Consider the following 17,321-nt stretch of genomic DNA (forward strand, 5'->3'; position numbering starts at 1 on the left):
TACAGGCAAATAAAAAATTGAAATTTCTTTTAGAAATATTAAAGAGATCCCTAAGTTGGAGGGTTTTGGGGGGAGGGGCATGCCAGGGAATTTTTTTTTTTTTTTCTATTCCTACTTTTCTTAGAGTTTTCATTAGGAATTGCTGCTCAATTTGACCAAACATCCTTTCAGAATCTTTCATTGAAGGCAGAAACATGTAAATATATATATACACACACACACACACACACACACACACACACACACATATATATGTACACACACACACACAACTTTTTGAGGAAATTAATTATATTCCTAATAATTCCTGGATATTTATTCAAGATTTCTCTTTTGAAATAAGGACCACTTGCTCATAGCAAAATTTCATTTCTCACTTGCTCAATTCCATATGTATTCAAAATACAGTATTGGCATATATATTTATATTAATAATTGTCCCTTGTTTATTTTATTTATACTACTATGTCTGCCTTTATTTTTAATTTTCATTTAAATTTACTTTAATAAAATGGTTTGAAGATACATGATTTCCTACTGGAATCATCTCGTCTTTAAGAATTAGATAAAACTCAGTTTTATCCCTCTGTTCCTGATGCTTTTTCAAAGTAGAAATTTTATCAGTTGTAATGGATCTTGAACTACTCAGTTGGCCACACAACAATTAAAATAAAAAAGAAAAGGTTGCTTGAGTTATTGAGGAAATCATCTTGGAATTACAACAAATGCTGAAATAGTATTTCCATAGCCATGTAAACTAGCTAATAATGTATTTTACTTCAATTAAAGTTTAACTCAGAAGGATATGTCTCTTTATACACTTTCATTATATAGAATCTTGTTTTAGTTGAGTCTTTGAAAACAATGAATTATTTTCAGTCATAACCTTAAATATTAAGTCATTACCTTAAATAAGTACAATTTTATCAAATGTTTCAATATTCTTGTCTAACTAAAATAAGTGGCTCTTTTCTATATTGAAATTCAGTAATTTATTATTATTTGTATTATGATTAGTTTCACTAAGCTTTGTTATTTTTGTTAGAGCTGAGAGCTGAAACTGCATTCTTAATTGTAATAAATAATTATCAAAATCAAACATTATTGCATAATTATACACTATTTTAGGCTGAAATTTTAGGAATTCTGAAATTTTTAATTATTCATAGTTCCTTCTTTCATCATATAACCAGATGGACATTCTTGCTGGGACTTTTCATTTTAAACGACATAAAATTTACACTAGAAATGGCTATTGAAATATTCCTATTTCATTTCTATGTATTTATGAAGTATTTTTAAAAATTAAAATGCAGAGAAACATAATAAAACGAATGAATGCATACAATGCCTCCTCAGGAACATCACATTACCTTCCTTGTGCTATTATGTCGACGATAATCTCACTCCCCATCCCTAATGTGATGTATTTCTAGCTTTTCCAGCTCTGTCCTGTATCCTGTGGCTGCAGCAACAAAGATGAGAGCTGATGTGTCTCAATCATGTCAAATTCTTGGTTTTTTTTTTTTTTTCAGTTGTTTCCTCCACATTCCCAATTATATTTGACTTCACATAGTTGATTAATCCACTACTTCCAAAAGTTATGTGATAAAGTTTTCTTAGATGCAGCTCTATACCCTACTTTCCAGCAGGGAAATTTCTGCTAATACACTTGATTTACTTTCAGTCCAACAGTACCAGCTCTTGTGAATATTACAGACTCATTTCTTGCTCAAATGCTTCTCTCTTAAGAAGGCCTTATCTCCTGCCCATGGCTAGCCACTGCCATGACCCTGTGAGCAATCTGCAGTTGTGAATGTATATGCCTGCAGGAAACCACAGAAGGGCAGTATGCTCCCTCACCCTGCCACCAGAAGACTTCTCTGTAAACCTGAATGTGCTAGTAGATACACAATGGCAGGAGGACTCCCTAACCCCGGCATGAAAGCCTTTACATTACAGTTTCAACCAAAGCTGTCACCCAGTAATACCCGTAATAAGCCAACTTCTTATTTTTCCTTCAGTTCATAAACCAGTGTATAAAAAAAAAATGATTCATTCATTTGGTTTCCACATATAGTCACTATTTTAGAGTGAACAGTCAAGCATATTATAGTTTCTGGATTAGCCTATTTTATCTGTAAAGTGATCTGTTTCAATATCAACCCTCAAAGTCATTTTTAAGATCCTTTTCAGATAGGATCCAGAATAAGGAAATAATTTACTTATGTCAAGTGGGATAAGTCCAATGTTAATGTCACATTCTAGGTGACTGTTTTCCATCATTGTTACTAGTGGGCAGAAATACGTCAATCTGACTCTCTTAAGATCAAAGTCTTACTTGATTTCCTGATATTATGTGAGGTCAGTAACTATGATCCTCACAGACTAATCTTCCTGCCCTTGCTGTCTGTGAAGGGAGGTGTGTGCGTGTTTCCTGATGTGTGCTTAAAATATGCATGGACAAAGCAGCAGTGCCTTCTTTTTATCAATTAAAAGCAAGCTCAGCTATGGGCATCCTTGGCTTTATATTCCAGAGTAGTGGCAGCTAGCTAAATTCCTCCTTAGAATCTCATAGAAGTTAGAATGGCCTCCAAGGGGAAATCAGAAAGGGCAAAGAACCACAAAACGTTGTATGAACTTTTCTTCTTAATAGATGAATGGAACTTAAGAATTTTCAGTTCATGAACTGAGTCGTTAGATTTGTAGTGGTTTTAATATTAGATTAAATCCATAAACATATATTTGAATTTAATTTCTCTTTTCTATTCTTATTGATTGTCACCATTTATCAATCCTCTTGCTTGGGTACTCATCTATAGAAGTTTGAGAGAATAACTGTGCTAATACTTTATCTGATTAAAATTCACAACATTTTATTTGAATTATAAAATGTGAATGAAAGTAAAAAGGACAACTGGATTTATTGGTAATTTCTGATTTGGCAGGAAGAATTCATTCATTATTATTCAAGATATAGAACCTATATTTTCAAACCTGACATATCAGGCTGATATAATACGCATTTAAACCATAGAAGAAAAACTGAAAAAATATACTATCTCAACCCTATTCCCTGAAAAGATTAATAATCCTGAATTAATTAAAAAATGTGTGTTTGTCAAACACTTAAAATTATGATTACACAGATACTCATAAGTGACCTTATATTTTAAAAAATCATTATCTCTTTAGGGTGAGTTTTTATTATTGTTTAACATTCTTATATTTTTCACTTATACTTGAAAAAAACTTTAAGATTGAAGCACAAATGTAAAGCTTTACTGATGTAAATGACGAGTTGATGGGTGCTGACGAGTTGATGGCTGCAGCACACCAACATGGCACAAGTATACATATGTAACAAACCTGCACGTTATGCACATGTACCCTATAACTCAAAGTATAATAATAATAAAAAAATAAAATAAAATAAAATAAAAAAAGTAAAGCAATTGTCCATTGCCTATTTCGTAGGCAACCATATTTAACCTATACAGGTCGTATTTTTCCCATATCTACACCCATATTCACATATTCCTATATTTATATACTTATTCAAAATTGATTTTCATACCATTATTTCTTTTTGTTTAATCCTAGATATTATCTATTTTACACTTACTATAGAATATGAGCACTTATCTATCTTTTTCCACTGCACCATATATTTTAATTTATCAGAAATTCTCAATATTGTCATATAATATTGATTATATTAATATTTAGAGGTTATAATATAATGTCAATACAAATACAGAAGCCAAGTTCATAAATTCATTCTAAGCCAAAAAAAGTAAAAGAAATAACACTGGAACTTTCAACGAGATTGTCCTGAATCTATAGAAAAATAAGGCAGAATTGATATCTTCACAGTACTGTGTCCAGCAATCCATAACATAAAATACCCACCAACACAATCAAGATAATAAAATACTCATTTGCCCTAAAAGTTTAATCTTGCCACTGTATAATCTGTCCTTCTGCCTCTTCTCTTCTCCTCAATCCCTGAACAATCGCTAATCTGCTTTGTGGCACTATACATTTGTTTACATTTTCTACAATTTTATGTAAATGTAATCCTGTAGTTGGTACTATGTTTTCTGACTTCTTTCATTTAATATAATTATTTTATATTTATTCACCTGGTATCATGTACCCATCACTCATTCATTTTTTCTTATTATTGTAGAGTCACACTCCATTATAAGGATATACTTGAGTTTGTTTACCCATTTACCTTCTGATGGACATTTGAGTTTTCTAAATTTTCTGATTAAAAATACAGCTGCCATGAATATTCATGAAAAGTATTTGTAAGGACATTTACTTTCATTTCTCTTGGATAAATTTCTAAAAATTAATTTACTGGATCATGTAGTGTGGCATGTTTCAATTTTATGAAATTGCTAAATTATTTTCTAAAATCATTGTAACATTTAAAATTTTTATTCTAGTCTCTGAGCGGTCCAGTTCCTCCAACACCTTACACGCACTTAGTATCTGAGGCATATATAATTTGGACATTTCAGAAGATTTATAGTGGTATCTCATTATAGTTTTAATTTACATTTCCCTAATTATGTTAAGCATATTTTCATGCACTTATTTGCCATCAACATAAGTTCAAGGATATACCTGCCTAAGATTTTTTTCTCATGTTTTATTAGGTCATTTGTATTATTATTGAGTTTTGAGTGTTTTAAAATATATTCCAGGTGTATATTATTTATCAGAAAAAGATTTACAAATATTTTCTCAAAGTTTGTGACTCTCTTAAAAGCATATTGTGTAAAAAACAATGGTTCAATTTTGATTACTCCCAACTTAACAATTTGTGTTTTTACGGGATGTACTTTGGATTAATAACTACAAAAATAAATCCTGCCTCAATGCTACAATGGTTTTCTCCAAAGTTTACTTCTAGAAGTTTTATAAGCTTAGACTTTACATTCAGGTGATTGATTCACTCTGAAGTAGTATTAGTATGTCATGTAAGGTATAGATCAAAGCTCCTTTTCTTTTCTAATGAGGATTTGAAATTGTCCCAGCACAATTTGTTAAAAAGATTTTACTTTCTCTACTTCATTGCAATATTGTTGAAAAATAGTTGTTTATTTTTGTTTGCATTTATTTCTGGACACATTTTATATTATATTATATTACATTATATTATATTACATTATATTACATCATATTATATTATTATTTTATCTATGTTTTTGATAGCACAATGTCTTGATGATTATAGTATTTTTATATCTCTTAAAATCAAACGATGTTGGTGTAATAGCTTTGTTTTTATTTTCCAAAGGTGGTTTGTTTATCCTGTATTTTTAAAATTTCCACATGAATTTTAATAACAGTTTGTCAATTTTTTTTAAAAAGTCTGCTGGGATTCTCATATGTCAATTAGAGTAGATAAATATTGAATTTTGTGACACATATATTTAAATGTTTAAAAATTACTCATAGCAATGTTTTGTATACAGGGCTTTTACTACTTTTGTTAGACTGATACATAAATATTTCATGATTTTGGTGATTTTATAAATTTTTTAAATTAGAAATTCTGATTTTTTATAAAGAAATATAATTATTTTATATTTATCTTATTTCCTGAAACTCTGCTAAAAAGATTAGTTATGATTAGTTCTAGGAGATTTTTATTTTATTTTATTTTATTTTTTGGTAGATTCTAGTGCACTTTTTTGTAAGCCATCATGTCATCTGCAGATAGATGCTTTTGTACTTTCTTTTCAAATATAGATAACTACTTTTTTTCTCTATATTGCCCTGCCTAGTACCTTTATGGAAATGTTGACTTAAAGTAGATTGTGTGGACATTCTTTTATTTTTTCTAAACTGAAGTCATTAAGGCCTTTAGTCTTTTACCATTTAGTAATGATATTACTTGCAGTTTTTTTTTATAGCTTTCCCTCTGTCAGTTTGAGGAAGTTCTGTTCTACCATTACTTTGTTTAAAGCATTCAACAGATATGAATTTTGAATATTGCCAAATGTTTTTTGATATTTCAACTTAGGTTTTTATGTGGTTAATTACACCAACTGATTTTCTAATGTTAAACCAACCTTGTATTCCTGGATTAAACTTCAGTTGATCATGTTGTATTATCTGATTTGCATTGATCATGTTGTATTGTTTGATTTGTTAAAACATTTAATAATATTTACATAAGTCTTTTATCTGGCTCCTTTTAAAAGTTTTAAAAGTTTGTTCTTTTTTATCTTTAATTTGCAAATTTTTAATTATGATGTGTCTTAGTGTAGATTTATTTGACAAGATCCTTTCGAGGTTTGTTAAGTTTCTTAAATCTGTGGGCTCATATCTGTCATCCAATTTGAGAAATTTTCAGACATTATATGTTTAAATACTCTTTCAGTCCCTCTTCTTTCTCCTCTCTTCTGTGACTCATATGATATGCATTTTATATATTTTATTACTATCCTTCAGGTTATTTTTTCTTTCTTTCTTTTTCTTTCTTTTTTTTTTTTTGGTCTATATAGTCTTTATTGTTCAGATTAGGTGAATTATATTATTCTGTCCTCATTTTTGTTACTTCTACTCTCTTTCATTCCTACTCTGTTATTGAACTATCCCCAAGTGTTTTTAAAATTTATGAAAAAATATTTGTGTAATATCTATTTGGATATTACAACATAACTTATTTTTTTGCTGAGATTTTATAATTTTTCACTTGAATCAAAAAAACTTGTAATTTCTTATGGCATCATTTTTGTTGATTGCTTCAAAATCCTTGTCAGAGAGTTCCAATATGTGATTTATCTCATTGGTATTAGTAGATTACTTCTTCCCTTTAAAATTGTGATTTTTCTGGTTCTCAATATGATATATAAGTTTTACTATATCCTGGTCATTTTGTTTATTATGTTAGGTGACTGCCTCTTACTTGAGATTTCTTTTTTTAAGCAGAAATTTACTATTTAGCTCACGGGTTTATGGACCATGATTCCACTTACGACATATGTTTTAGAGCCGTTTGGTGCTGCTTTTTCTGACTGATTTATCTCGTATCAATGGGCACCCACTGTTCCCTGCTGGGATAGTCTGAAGGGATGGAAAAAGTTTTCCCAGGTCAGTGCTTGTTATGGAGGGTTCCTCCCTGCTGTAGAGGAGGTAGGATAATGGGGACTTTGGAGCAAGTCTATCTTTGCTGGTACTCTCTGCTAGGACGGTGTCTCTAGGCGGGGGAGGGTAGTCTCAGGATCTTCACAAAGCAGCCTCTTTCACTGGGCACGTATGAGGAGGTACCGCTGCCAGTGTTCCCGGTTACACAGTGCCTCCGAGTGGGGCAGAGTATTCTCACACCCAGGGAGAAGGCTAGCACTTCTGCTGGCTTCCAGTTGTCACCACTCACTGATGTTTGTGGTCCTGCCTGGTATTAGTGGGGATCTCTTACAATCCAGAGGTAGTGTGAGCCTATCTAGCATGCTGTCTGTTTTAATGATGGGGCGGAGAAAATGCCCGGCCTGTTTGGTGTTCCTCTGTTTGGTGGAGCAGGTAATGTATCCGGTCTCTGTGCTGTTCAGTGCTGTCCTGAGACCCGTAATCAGGTTTCCCTTCTCTTTCCGTCTTTCAGAGTTCTTAATTTGGTTGTCTCTTCTCTTCAGTGTTTACGGTTGTACTTCTTGGGGAGGAGCAGAGAGAGATGAGCTTGTCCGTTTTAAAAAAAAAATATGTATGTATGTATGTATGTATGTATGTATGTATGTATGTATTGACGGAGTTTCGCTCTTGCTGCCCAGGGTGGAGTGCAGAGGTGTGGTGTCGGCTCATTGCAACCTCTGCCTCCCAGGTTCAAACGATTCTTCTGCCTCAGCCTCCCGAGTAGCTGGGATTACAGATGCCTGCCACCAAAACCGGCTAATTTTTTTTTTTTTTTTTTTTTTTTTTTTTTTTTTCGTATTTTTAGTAGAGACAGAGGTTTTACCATTTTGGCTAGCCTGGTCTCGAATTGCAGACCTCAGGTGATCCACCTGCCTCGGTCTCCCAAAGTATTGGGATTACAGGCACCAGCCACCACACCCAGCCATCTGTGCCATCTTGTCAGGACCAGAAGTCATTGTAAATTGGCTTTAAGTAGCCAATTCTTTAATGATTTGTGGTTGAACAATTTTTCAGTGTATTTAACAAGATATATTTCCATGTTTATGAACTGTTTTTTCACTGATTTTTCTTGTCTTCTTATTTTACATGACCATTTAAAATCATAAATATATTAATATCTTTTTCAGATGTATTTGGTATAAATAGCTCTTCAGCTTCTTTGTTCTTTTAGTTTTTTAAACAATTTTTAAGTTTTTACAATGCTTATATTTTTAGATATGATTTTTGGAGACATTGAAATTATTTTAACTGGAAAAACTAGACTTACTTATTCTATAATTTAAAAAATGTTGAGAGTCATTGATAATAACAGACTTCAACATTATATAACAACCGATGCTATTGATAATAACAGGTTTGCAGGGAAAAGAAAATATTAAGTAGAAGATGTAATGCCAATTTATTTTTTTTTTTTTTTTTTTTTTTTTTTTTTTTTTTGCTAGAGTGAATTGGTTCAATTTGATTTAATCTGAATTAGTACTCTGGTCAACATTGGCAGAATCAGATTTTTATGCTTTTAGAATAATTTTCTCTTATATCTTAGCCAATTTTATGTTGCATAATGGATGCTCCAAAGCTTATTCAATTTATTGGTGCATAATAGATGTTCAACAATTATTAATATTTACTAATAAATACAGTGTCCTGAACATTATATCTGTCTTTCTGTGGACTTCATGATTCGTCATATTGCCTAATATAGACTATAAATTCAAGAAGATCTCAATAAGTATGAATGGAAGATGCACATTGTATATAAACAGGGGATCACAAATTGTGACAAGAGGATGCACATTAATAACTCTTACTGAAATGATAAATAATTACCTCCCTCTATCTTTTATAAAATGCTTCTGACCACTAGGGAAAAATGGAAGGTGGAAAAAACAACCAATAATTTAAAGGCTTTGTCATCATATAAAATGATAAACGTAATGATAGTTTTATTCTTTTTATTCTTTTTTATAGGTTCAGGTTCTTCGGAATGCTGGAGAAGAAGTGACTCTAACAGTGTCATTTTTAAAAAGAGCACCTGCTTTCCTCAAACTCCCATTGAATGAAGATTGTGCATGTAAGCATTTAGAAAGAATAGATAAAAGTGCTCACATCATTATAGCTACATAATTATTATTTTGACAATAATTGGTGATTTCTTCTTAAAGTTGAAATTTTTTCGTGACTGTAAATATCTTTATATTACAAAGTGTTCTACTAACCCTTATGAAAAGGAAACAGATTTTTTTTCTTCAAGTATAGAATCACCACATTATAGTTTTTTTTCTAACATACAATTGCAGAAGTATTACTTGTTTTAAAAATAAGCATCATATCAAATATCATGTATGCATTATGCATATCTATTAAATTTCATCAGAATACTTGGTGAATGTATTTTCTCTAACTAAAAATTACTATTAAGCAAGAATGTGTGCTTAGGTTAATCTGATGAGAGAATATAAGAAAAGCGTTTGCCTTTGTGGGAATGTACTAATTTACATAGAACTACTTAAAAAGTTATTTGTCAACTTTATTTTCTGGATGCATTTTCTAAAATGAAATGTATATTATCTAATACTTTTGCTGAAAAATTGAAGAATAATATATTTTTCACTGAGACATAATTTGTATGCAATAAAATGCAAATATCTTGCACAGTCGGAGCAGTTCTGAAAAGGCACACATTTGCTTAATCCACTTCCTGCAATCATAAAACTGTCCCCAGTAAATAACAGCCCAGAAATGACTACTCACTTACACTCTCTTCTTCATACATTATTTCACTTCTTCTAGAACTTTATAGAATGGAATTCTACTTTTTTTATTTTTTATTCTGGCTTCTTTCTTTATGAATAATTTCCTTCAGATTCACTTATGCTACATATTTCTTAGTTTGTTCATTTATATTGCTGTTTATTATTTCATTGTATGAATGTATTACATTTATTAATGCATCTTTCTGTTGAAGATACCAGCACTGTTTCCAGTATTTTGCTATAATAAATAAAGCTGCTGGACACATTACTTATATTTTAAGTTCAGAGGTACAAGTGCACGGTTGTTACATAGGTAAACTTGTGTCATGGGGGTTCATTGTACACAAACCAGTTATTAAGCTTAGTGACCATTAGTTACTTATCCTGATCTTGTCCCTCCTCCAACCCTACATCCCACCGAAAGGCCACAGTGTGTGTGGTTCCCCTCTATTTGTCTATGTGTTCTCATCATATTGCTCTCACTTATAAGTGAGAATGTGAAGTATTTGATTTTCTGTTCCTGTGTTAGTTTGCTAAGGATAATGGCCTCCAGCTCCATCCATTCATGTCCCTGCAGTGGACATGATCTCATTCTTTTATTATGGTGGCATAGTATTTCATGGTGTATATGTACATTTTTGTTATCCATTATATCACTGAAGGGCATTTAGGTTGATTCCATGTCTTTACTATTGTGAATAGTGCTGCAATGAACGTACGCATGCATGTGTCTTTATAATAGAATGATTTATATATTTCAAGTATATACCATTTGACCCAGCAATCCCATCACTGGGAGCTTCTTGTATAAGGGTTTTGACAGTTTTATAATTTTATTTTAGTACAATAAATACCTAAGAATGGAATTGCTGAGTGACTATATAGATGTATAATTAACTTGTTAATAAATTGCCAAATTTAGAGGGGTGCAGTGGCCCATGTCTATAATCCCAACATTTTGAGAAGCCGAGGCTGGCAGATCATCTAAGCTCAGGAGCTCAAGACCAACCTGAACAACATGTTAAAATGCCGCCTCTACCAAAAATAAAAATAAAAATAAAATAAAATTCACCAGGCATGGTGGCATGTGCCTGTGGTTCCAGCTACTTGGGAGGCTGAGGTGGGAGGATGGCTTGAGCCTGGTAGGCTGAGGATGCAGTGAACTGAGATCATGCCACTGTACTCCAGCCTGGGTGGCAGAGTGAGACCCGGTTTCAAAAATAAATAAATAAATATAAATAAATTGCGAAATTTATTTCCAAAGTGAGCATATTTTTTATTGTGGGAAATAACACATAACTTAAAATTTACCATCTTTACCATTTTAAGTGTTCAGAAGAGTAGTCTTAAGTCTATGTACGTTAGTGTGTAACATATCTCTAGAAACTTTTGATATTGCAAAATGGAAATTCTATACCCCTTAAACTATTCCCTGTTTTCCTCAGAGTCACCCCCTGGCAAACACCATTGTACTTTATGTTTATAAGAATTTGACCACTTTAGTCACATTGTGCACTTGGAATAATCCAGTATTGTTCTTTCTATGATTAGCTTATTTCACTTAGCATAATGTTCTTAAGACTCATCTGTGTTGTAGAATATGACAAAATTTCATTCCTATGTGAGATTGAATAACATTCCTTTGTATGCATATACCACATTTTCTTTATTCAACCTTTATTCAAACCTTGAACAGTGAGCATTTAGGTTGGTTATTCTTTGTTATTGTGAATAATGCTGCAATGAACATGAGTGTACAAATACCTTTCACAACTCTGCTTTCAGTTATTTTTGATATACACTCAGAAGTGGGATTCCTGGATCATATGATAATTCTATTTTTAGTTTTTTGAAGAATGACCATACTGTTTTCCATAGCAGGTACATCATTTTACACTCTAAGTAACAGGCAAAGGTTCCAATTTCTGCATATCCTCACCAGCACTTCTTATTTTCTGTTTTTTACTTCGTTTTGTTTTGGTTTTGGTAGTGGCCATTCTAATGGTTGTCAGGTGATAACTCACTGTGGTTTTGATTTGAATTTCCCTGATAATCGGTAATGCTAAGCGTCTTTTCACATATTTATTGACCATTTGCATATTTTCTTTGAAGACATGTCTATTCAAGTCTTCCATCCAGTTTTAAATCTGGTTATTTATTTTGCTGTTGTTGAGTTGTAAGAATTATTTAGATACTCTGGCTATTAACGTATTATCAGACATATGGTTTGAAAATATTTGTTCCCATTTCAAAAGTTGCTGTTTCACTCTGTTGATCATTTTATTTATTTTACAAAAATTTTAATTCTTCTGTAGTCAAGTCTATTTTTGCTTCTAATGCCTGTGTTTTTGGTGTCCTATTCAGGAAATAATTGCCAAATCCAGAGTCATAAAGAGTTTTCTCTAAGTTTTCTGCTAGGATTTTTTACAGTTCAAGTCTAATGTTTAGGAATTTAATTTGTTTTGAGTCAATTTCTACACATAATATCAGATAAGTGCCCAACATTCTTTTGCATGAGGATATCCAGTTTTTCCAATACAATTAATTGAAGAGAAGATTATTCTTTCCCTATTGTATAACCTTAACAAGTTTGTTTAAAATAATTTCATCACATATTGAGGGTTAATTTTAGGATTATTCTGTTTCATTTTTCTGTGTGTCTGAATTAATGCCAGTACCACGTTGTTTTGATTACTGCAGCTTTGTAGTATATCTTGAGTTCAGAAAGTGTAAAGCCCCAGCTCTGTTTTTCTTTCTCCAGAATTTTTTGACTATTCAGAATTAGTTGAGGTTCTATATGAATTTTAGGATAGATTTTCTATTTCTGCAACATAATACCATTGAGATTTTGATAGGGATTGCATTGAACCTATAGATTGCATTGCTTAGTATGGACATTTTAACAACATTAATTCTTCCAATACATTAGCATGGAATGTCTTTCCCTTTATTTGTTTCATCTTTAATTTCTCAATGATGTTTTCTAGTTTTCAGTGTAAAGACTTTTAACTTTTTGGGTTAGATTATTCCTAATTATTCTTTTTGATGCTATTATAAGTAAAATTGTTTTCCTTTTTTATTGTTAATGGATAGAAACAACTGATTTTTTATGTTGTCTATTCTGCAACTCCCTTAGACTTGTTTATTAGTTTTAACATTTTTGTGTGTGTTTAAACTTTAGAGTTCTCTACACGCAAGCTCATATCTGCAAACAAAGATAATTTTATTTCTTCTTTTGATTTTGGGTGACTTTTATTTCTTAGTCTTGCCTAATTGCTTCTGGCTATAACTTTTGGTTGCATGTTGAATAGAGGACTTGAGAGTGGGCATCCTTGCCTTATTCCTAATCTTAGAGGAAAAGCTTTCAGTTTTCCATCATTCAGTCTAGGGTTAGCTGTGGGCTTTTTATATATGAATTACCTTTATTATGTTGAGATAATTTCCTTCTGTTCCTAGTTTGTAAAATGTATTATATTTTAAATTGTGAAAACGTATTGAATTTGGCAAATGCTTTTTTCTTCATCAATTGAGGTGACTATGTGGGATTTATTTTTTTTTCTGCCATTCTGTTACTGTGGTGTGTTAATTACATGGATAGATTTTTTTTCATGTTGAACCATCCTTGCATTTCAGGAGTAAGTCACAATTGATCATGGTGTATAATCTTTTAAATTGGTAGTTGAATTCAGTTTTTTAGTATCTTTTTGAGAACTTTTGCATTCATGTTCATCAGGAGTACTGGTTTGTAGTTTAATTTTTTTGTAGTATCTTTGTCTGGTTTTCATATCTGGGTAATGTTCACCTCAAATTGGAAACTGCTTTCCCCTCATCAAATTTTTTTTAAAGAATATGAGAAGGATCAGTGCTAATTCTTCTTTAAATGCTTGGTAAAGCTCTACAGGAAAACCATCTGGTTGTGGACTCTTCCTTTATGTGAAGAATTTATTAATGATTCAATTTCCTTACTAGTTCTATGTCTGTCTGTATTTTTTGTTTTTCCATAATTGATTGTTGGTATGTCACGTATTTCTAGAATTTTATCTATTTTTTCTAGATTATTCAGTTTGTTGGCACATAATTGTCCACATTACTCTCTAACAATCCTTTTGGTTTTTGTGGCATCAGTTGTCATGTCTACTCTTTCATTTCTAATTTTTATTTACATTTTTTTACTTTTTGGATTAGCCTAGTCAAAGTTTTGTCATTATTGTTGATCTTTTCAATAAACCAAGTATTTGCTTAGTTGATTTTCTATATTGTCTTTCCATTTTATTTATTTCTGCTCTAATCTTTATAATTACTCTCCTTCTGCTACCTTGGGTTTAGTTTATTTCTTTTTCTAGTTTTCGAAGGGTAAAATTTGGTTGTAGATTAGAGGTTTTTAAATTATTTTGTAACGTACTGCTTTAACATACGAATGTTTACTGATAAAATTTTGTCTCTTAGTAACGCTTTTACTGTATCCTATGAGTTTGTGTATGTTGTGTTTCATTTTAATTTGTTGGATATTGTTTAAAATATTTTTAATTCCCTTGTGATTTCTTTTTTGACTCATTGGTTCTTCAAAATTTCATTTCTTAATTTCCACTCATTTGTGTATTTTTCAATTCTCTCTCTGCTATGGATTTCTAGTTTAATACCATTGTATCAGGAAAGATATTTGGTATGAGTAAAATCTTCTTAAATTTAATAAGACTTGTTTTGTGACCACACATGTAAACTATTAGGGAGAATATTTTGTGTACACATAAGAAGAACGTATATTTCAGGCAAACGGTCTGGAGTGGACCTCCAGCAAAATCCAGCAGACCTGCAGCATAGGGTCCCGATTGTTAAAAGGAAAACTAGCAAAAAGAAATAGCATCACCATCAACAAAAAGGATGTCCACAAAAAAACCCATCCAAAGGCCCTAACATCAAAGACCAAAAATAGATAAATCCACGAAGATGAGGGAAATACCAGCACACAAAGGCTGCAAATTCCAAAAACCAGAGCACCACTTCTTCTCCAAAGGGTCACAACTCTTCACCAGCAAGGGAACAAAACTGGATGGAGAATGAGTTTGACGAATTGACAGAAGTAGGCTTCAGAAGGTGGGTAATAACAAACTCCTCCAAGCTAAAGGAGCATGTTCTATCCCAATGCAAGGAAGCTAAGAACTTTGAAAAAAGGTTAGAGGAATTGCTAACTAGAATAACAAGTTTAGAGAAGAACATAAATGACCTGATGGAGCTGAAAAACACAGTATAAGAACTCCATGAAGCACACACAAGTATCAATAGCCAAATTGATCAAATGGAAGAAAGGATATCAGAGACTGAAGATTATCATAATGAAATAAAGTGTATAGACAAGATTAGAGAAAAAAGAGTGAAAAGGAATGAACAAAGTCTCCAAGAAATATGGAACTATGTGAAAAGACCAAATCTACATTTGAATGGTGTGCCCAAAAGTGACAGGGAGAATGGAACCAAGTCGGAAAACACTCGTCAGGATATTATCCAGGAGAACTTCCCCTACATAGCAAGGCAGGCCAACATTCAAATTCAGGAAATACTAAGAACACCACAAAGACACTCCTCAAGAAGAACAATCCCAGGACACATAATCATCAGATTCAGCAAGGTTGAAATGAAGGAAAAAGTGTTAAGGGCAGCCAGAGAGAAAGGTAGTGTTACCCACAAAGGGAAGCCCATCAGACTAACAGCAGATCTCTCTGCAGAAACCCTACAAGCCCGAAGAGAATGGGAGCTAATATTCAACATTCTTAAAAAAAAGAATTTTCAACCCAGAATTACATATCCAGTCAAACTAAGCTCCATAAGTGAAGGAGAAATAAAATCCTTTACAGAAAAGCAATTGCTGAGAAATTTTGTCACTGCTAAATCCACCTTACAAGACCTCCTGAAAAAAAAGTGCTAAATATGGAAAGGAAAAACTGATACCAGCAACTGCAAAACTATATCAAATTGTAAAGACCATCAATGCCATTAAGGAACTGCATCAACTAATGGCAAAATAACCAGGTAGCATCATAATGACAGGATCAAATTCACACATACCAATATTAACCTTAAATGTAAATAGGCTAAATGCCCCAATTAAAAGACACAGACTGGCAAATTGGACAAAGAGTTAAGACCCATTGGTGTGCTGTATTCAGGAGACCCATCTCATGTGCAAACACACACATAGGCTCAAATAAAGGGATGGAGGAATATTTACCAAGCAAATGGAAAGTAAAAAAATGCAGGGGTTGCAATTCTAGTCTCTGATAAAACAGACTTTAAACCAAAAAAGATCAAAAAAAGACAAAGGAGGGCATTACATAATGATAAAAGTATCAATGCAACAAGAAGAGCACCCAATATAGGAGCATCCTGATTCATAAAGCAAGTTCTTAGAGACCTACAAAGAGACTTAGACTCCCAGACAAAAATAGTGGGAGAGTGTAACACCACACTGTCAATATTAGGCAGATCAAGGGGACAGAAAATTAACAGGTATATTCAGGACTTGAACTCAACTCTGGAGCAAGTGGATTTAATAGACGTCTTAAGAACTCTTCACCCCAAATCAACAGAATATAAATTCTTCTCAGCACCACATCACACTTATTCTAAAATTCACCATATAATTGGAAGTGAAACACACCTCTGCAAATGCAAAAGAATGAGAATCATAAGAAACAGTCTCTAAGATTATAAGGCTATCTAATAAGAACTCAGTATTAAGAAACTCACTCAAAACCACACAACTACATGGAAAATGAACAACCTGCTCCAGAATGACTACTGGGTAAATAACAAAATTAAGGCAGAAATAAGTTTTTTGAAACCAATGAGAACAAAGACAAAACCTACCAGAATGTCTGGGACACCACTAAAGCATGTTTAGGGGGAAATTTATAGCACTAATTGCCTGCAAGAAAAAGTACAAGATTTCTAAAATTGACATCCTAACATAACAATCAAAAGAGCTAGAGAAGCAAGAGATAACAAATGTAAAAGCTATCAGAAGACAAGAAATAACTATGATTAGAGCAGAACTTAAGATGATGGAGACTCAAAAAACCTTTCAAAAAAATCAATGAATCCAGGGGCTATTTTTCTTTGAAAAGATTAATATAATAGACCACTATCCAGACCGATAAAGAAGAGAGAAGAATCAAGTAGACACAATAAAAAATGATAAAGGGGATATCACTACGATCCCATAGAAATATGTTACTACCATCAGAGAATACTATATACACCTCTATGCAAACAAACTAGAAAATATAGAAGAAATGGATAAATTCCTGGACACATACACCCTCCCAAGTCTAAACCAGGAGGAAGTCGAATCCCTGAATAGGCCAATAACAAGTTCTGAAGTTGAGGCAGTAATTAATAGCCTGCCAACCAAAAAAGCCCAGG

General features: G+C 32.3%; 1 protein-coding gene across 1 annotated transcript in view; it reads left to right on the top strand.

Annotated features, from left to right (window-relative positions):
- The window catches only part of SNTG1 (syntrophin gamma 1), an 879,206-nt gene that overhangs the window by 576,116 nt on the left and 285,769 nt on the right, over positions 1–17,321 (top strand). Inside the window, exon 9 of the mRNA XM_028852663.2 lies at positions 9,118–9,220. Within this exon, the coding sequence (XP_028708496.1) occupies positions 9,118–9,220 (103 nt within the window). The remainder of the gene's footprint in view (positions 1–9,117; positions 9,221–17,321) is intronic.

Source organism: Macaca mulatta, chromosome 8 (assembly GCF_049350105.2).
Source record: "Macaca mulatta isolate MMU2019108-1 chromosome 8, T2T-MMU8v2.0, whole genome shotgun sequence".
NCBI lineage: Eukaryota > Metazoa > Chordata > Mammalia > Primates > Cercopithecidae > Macaca > Macaca mulatta.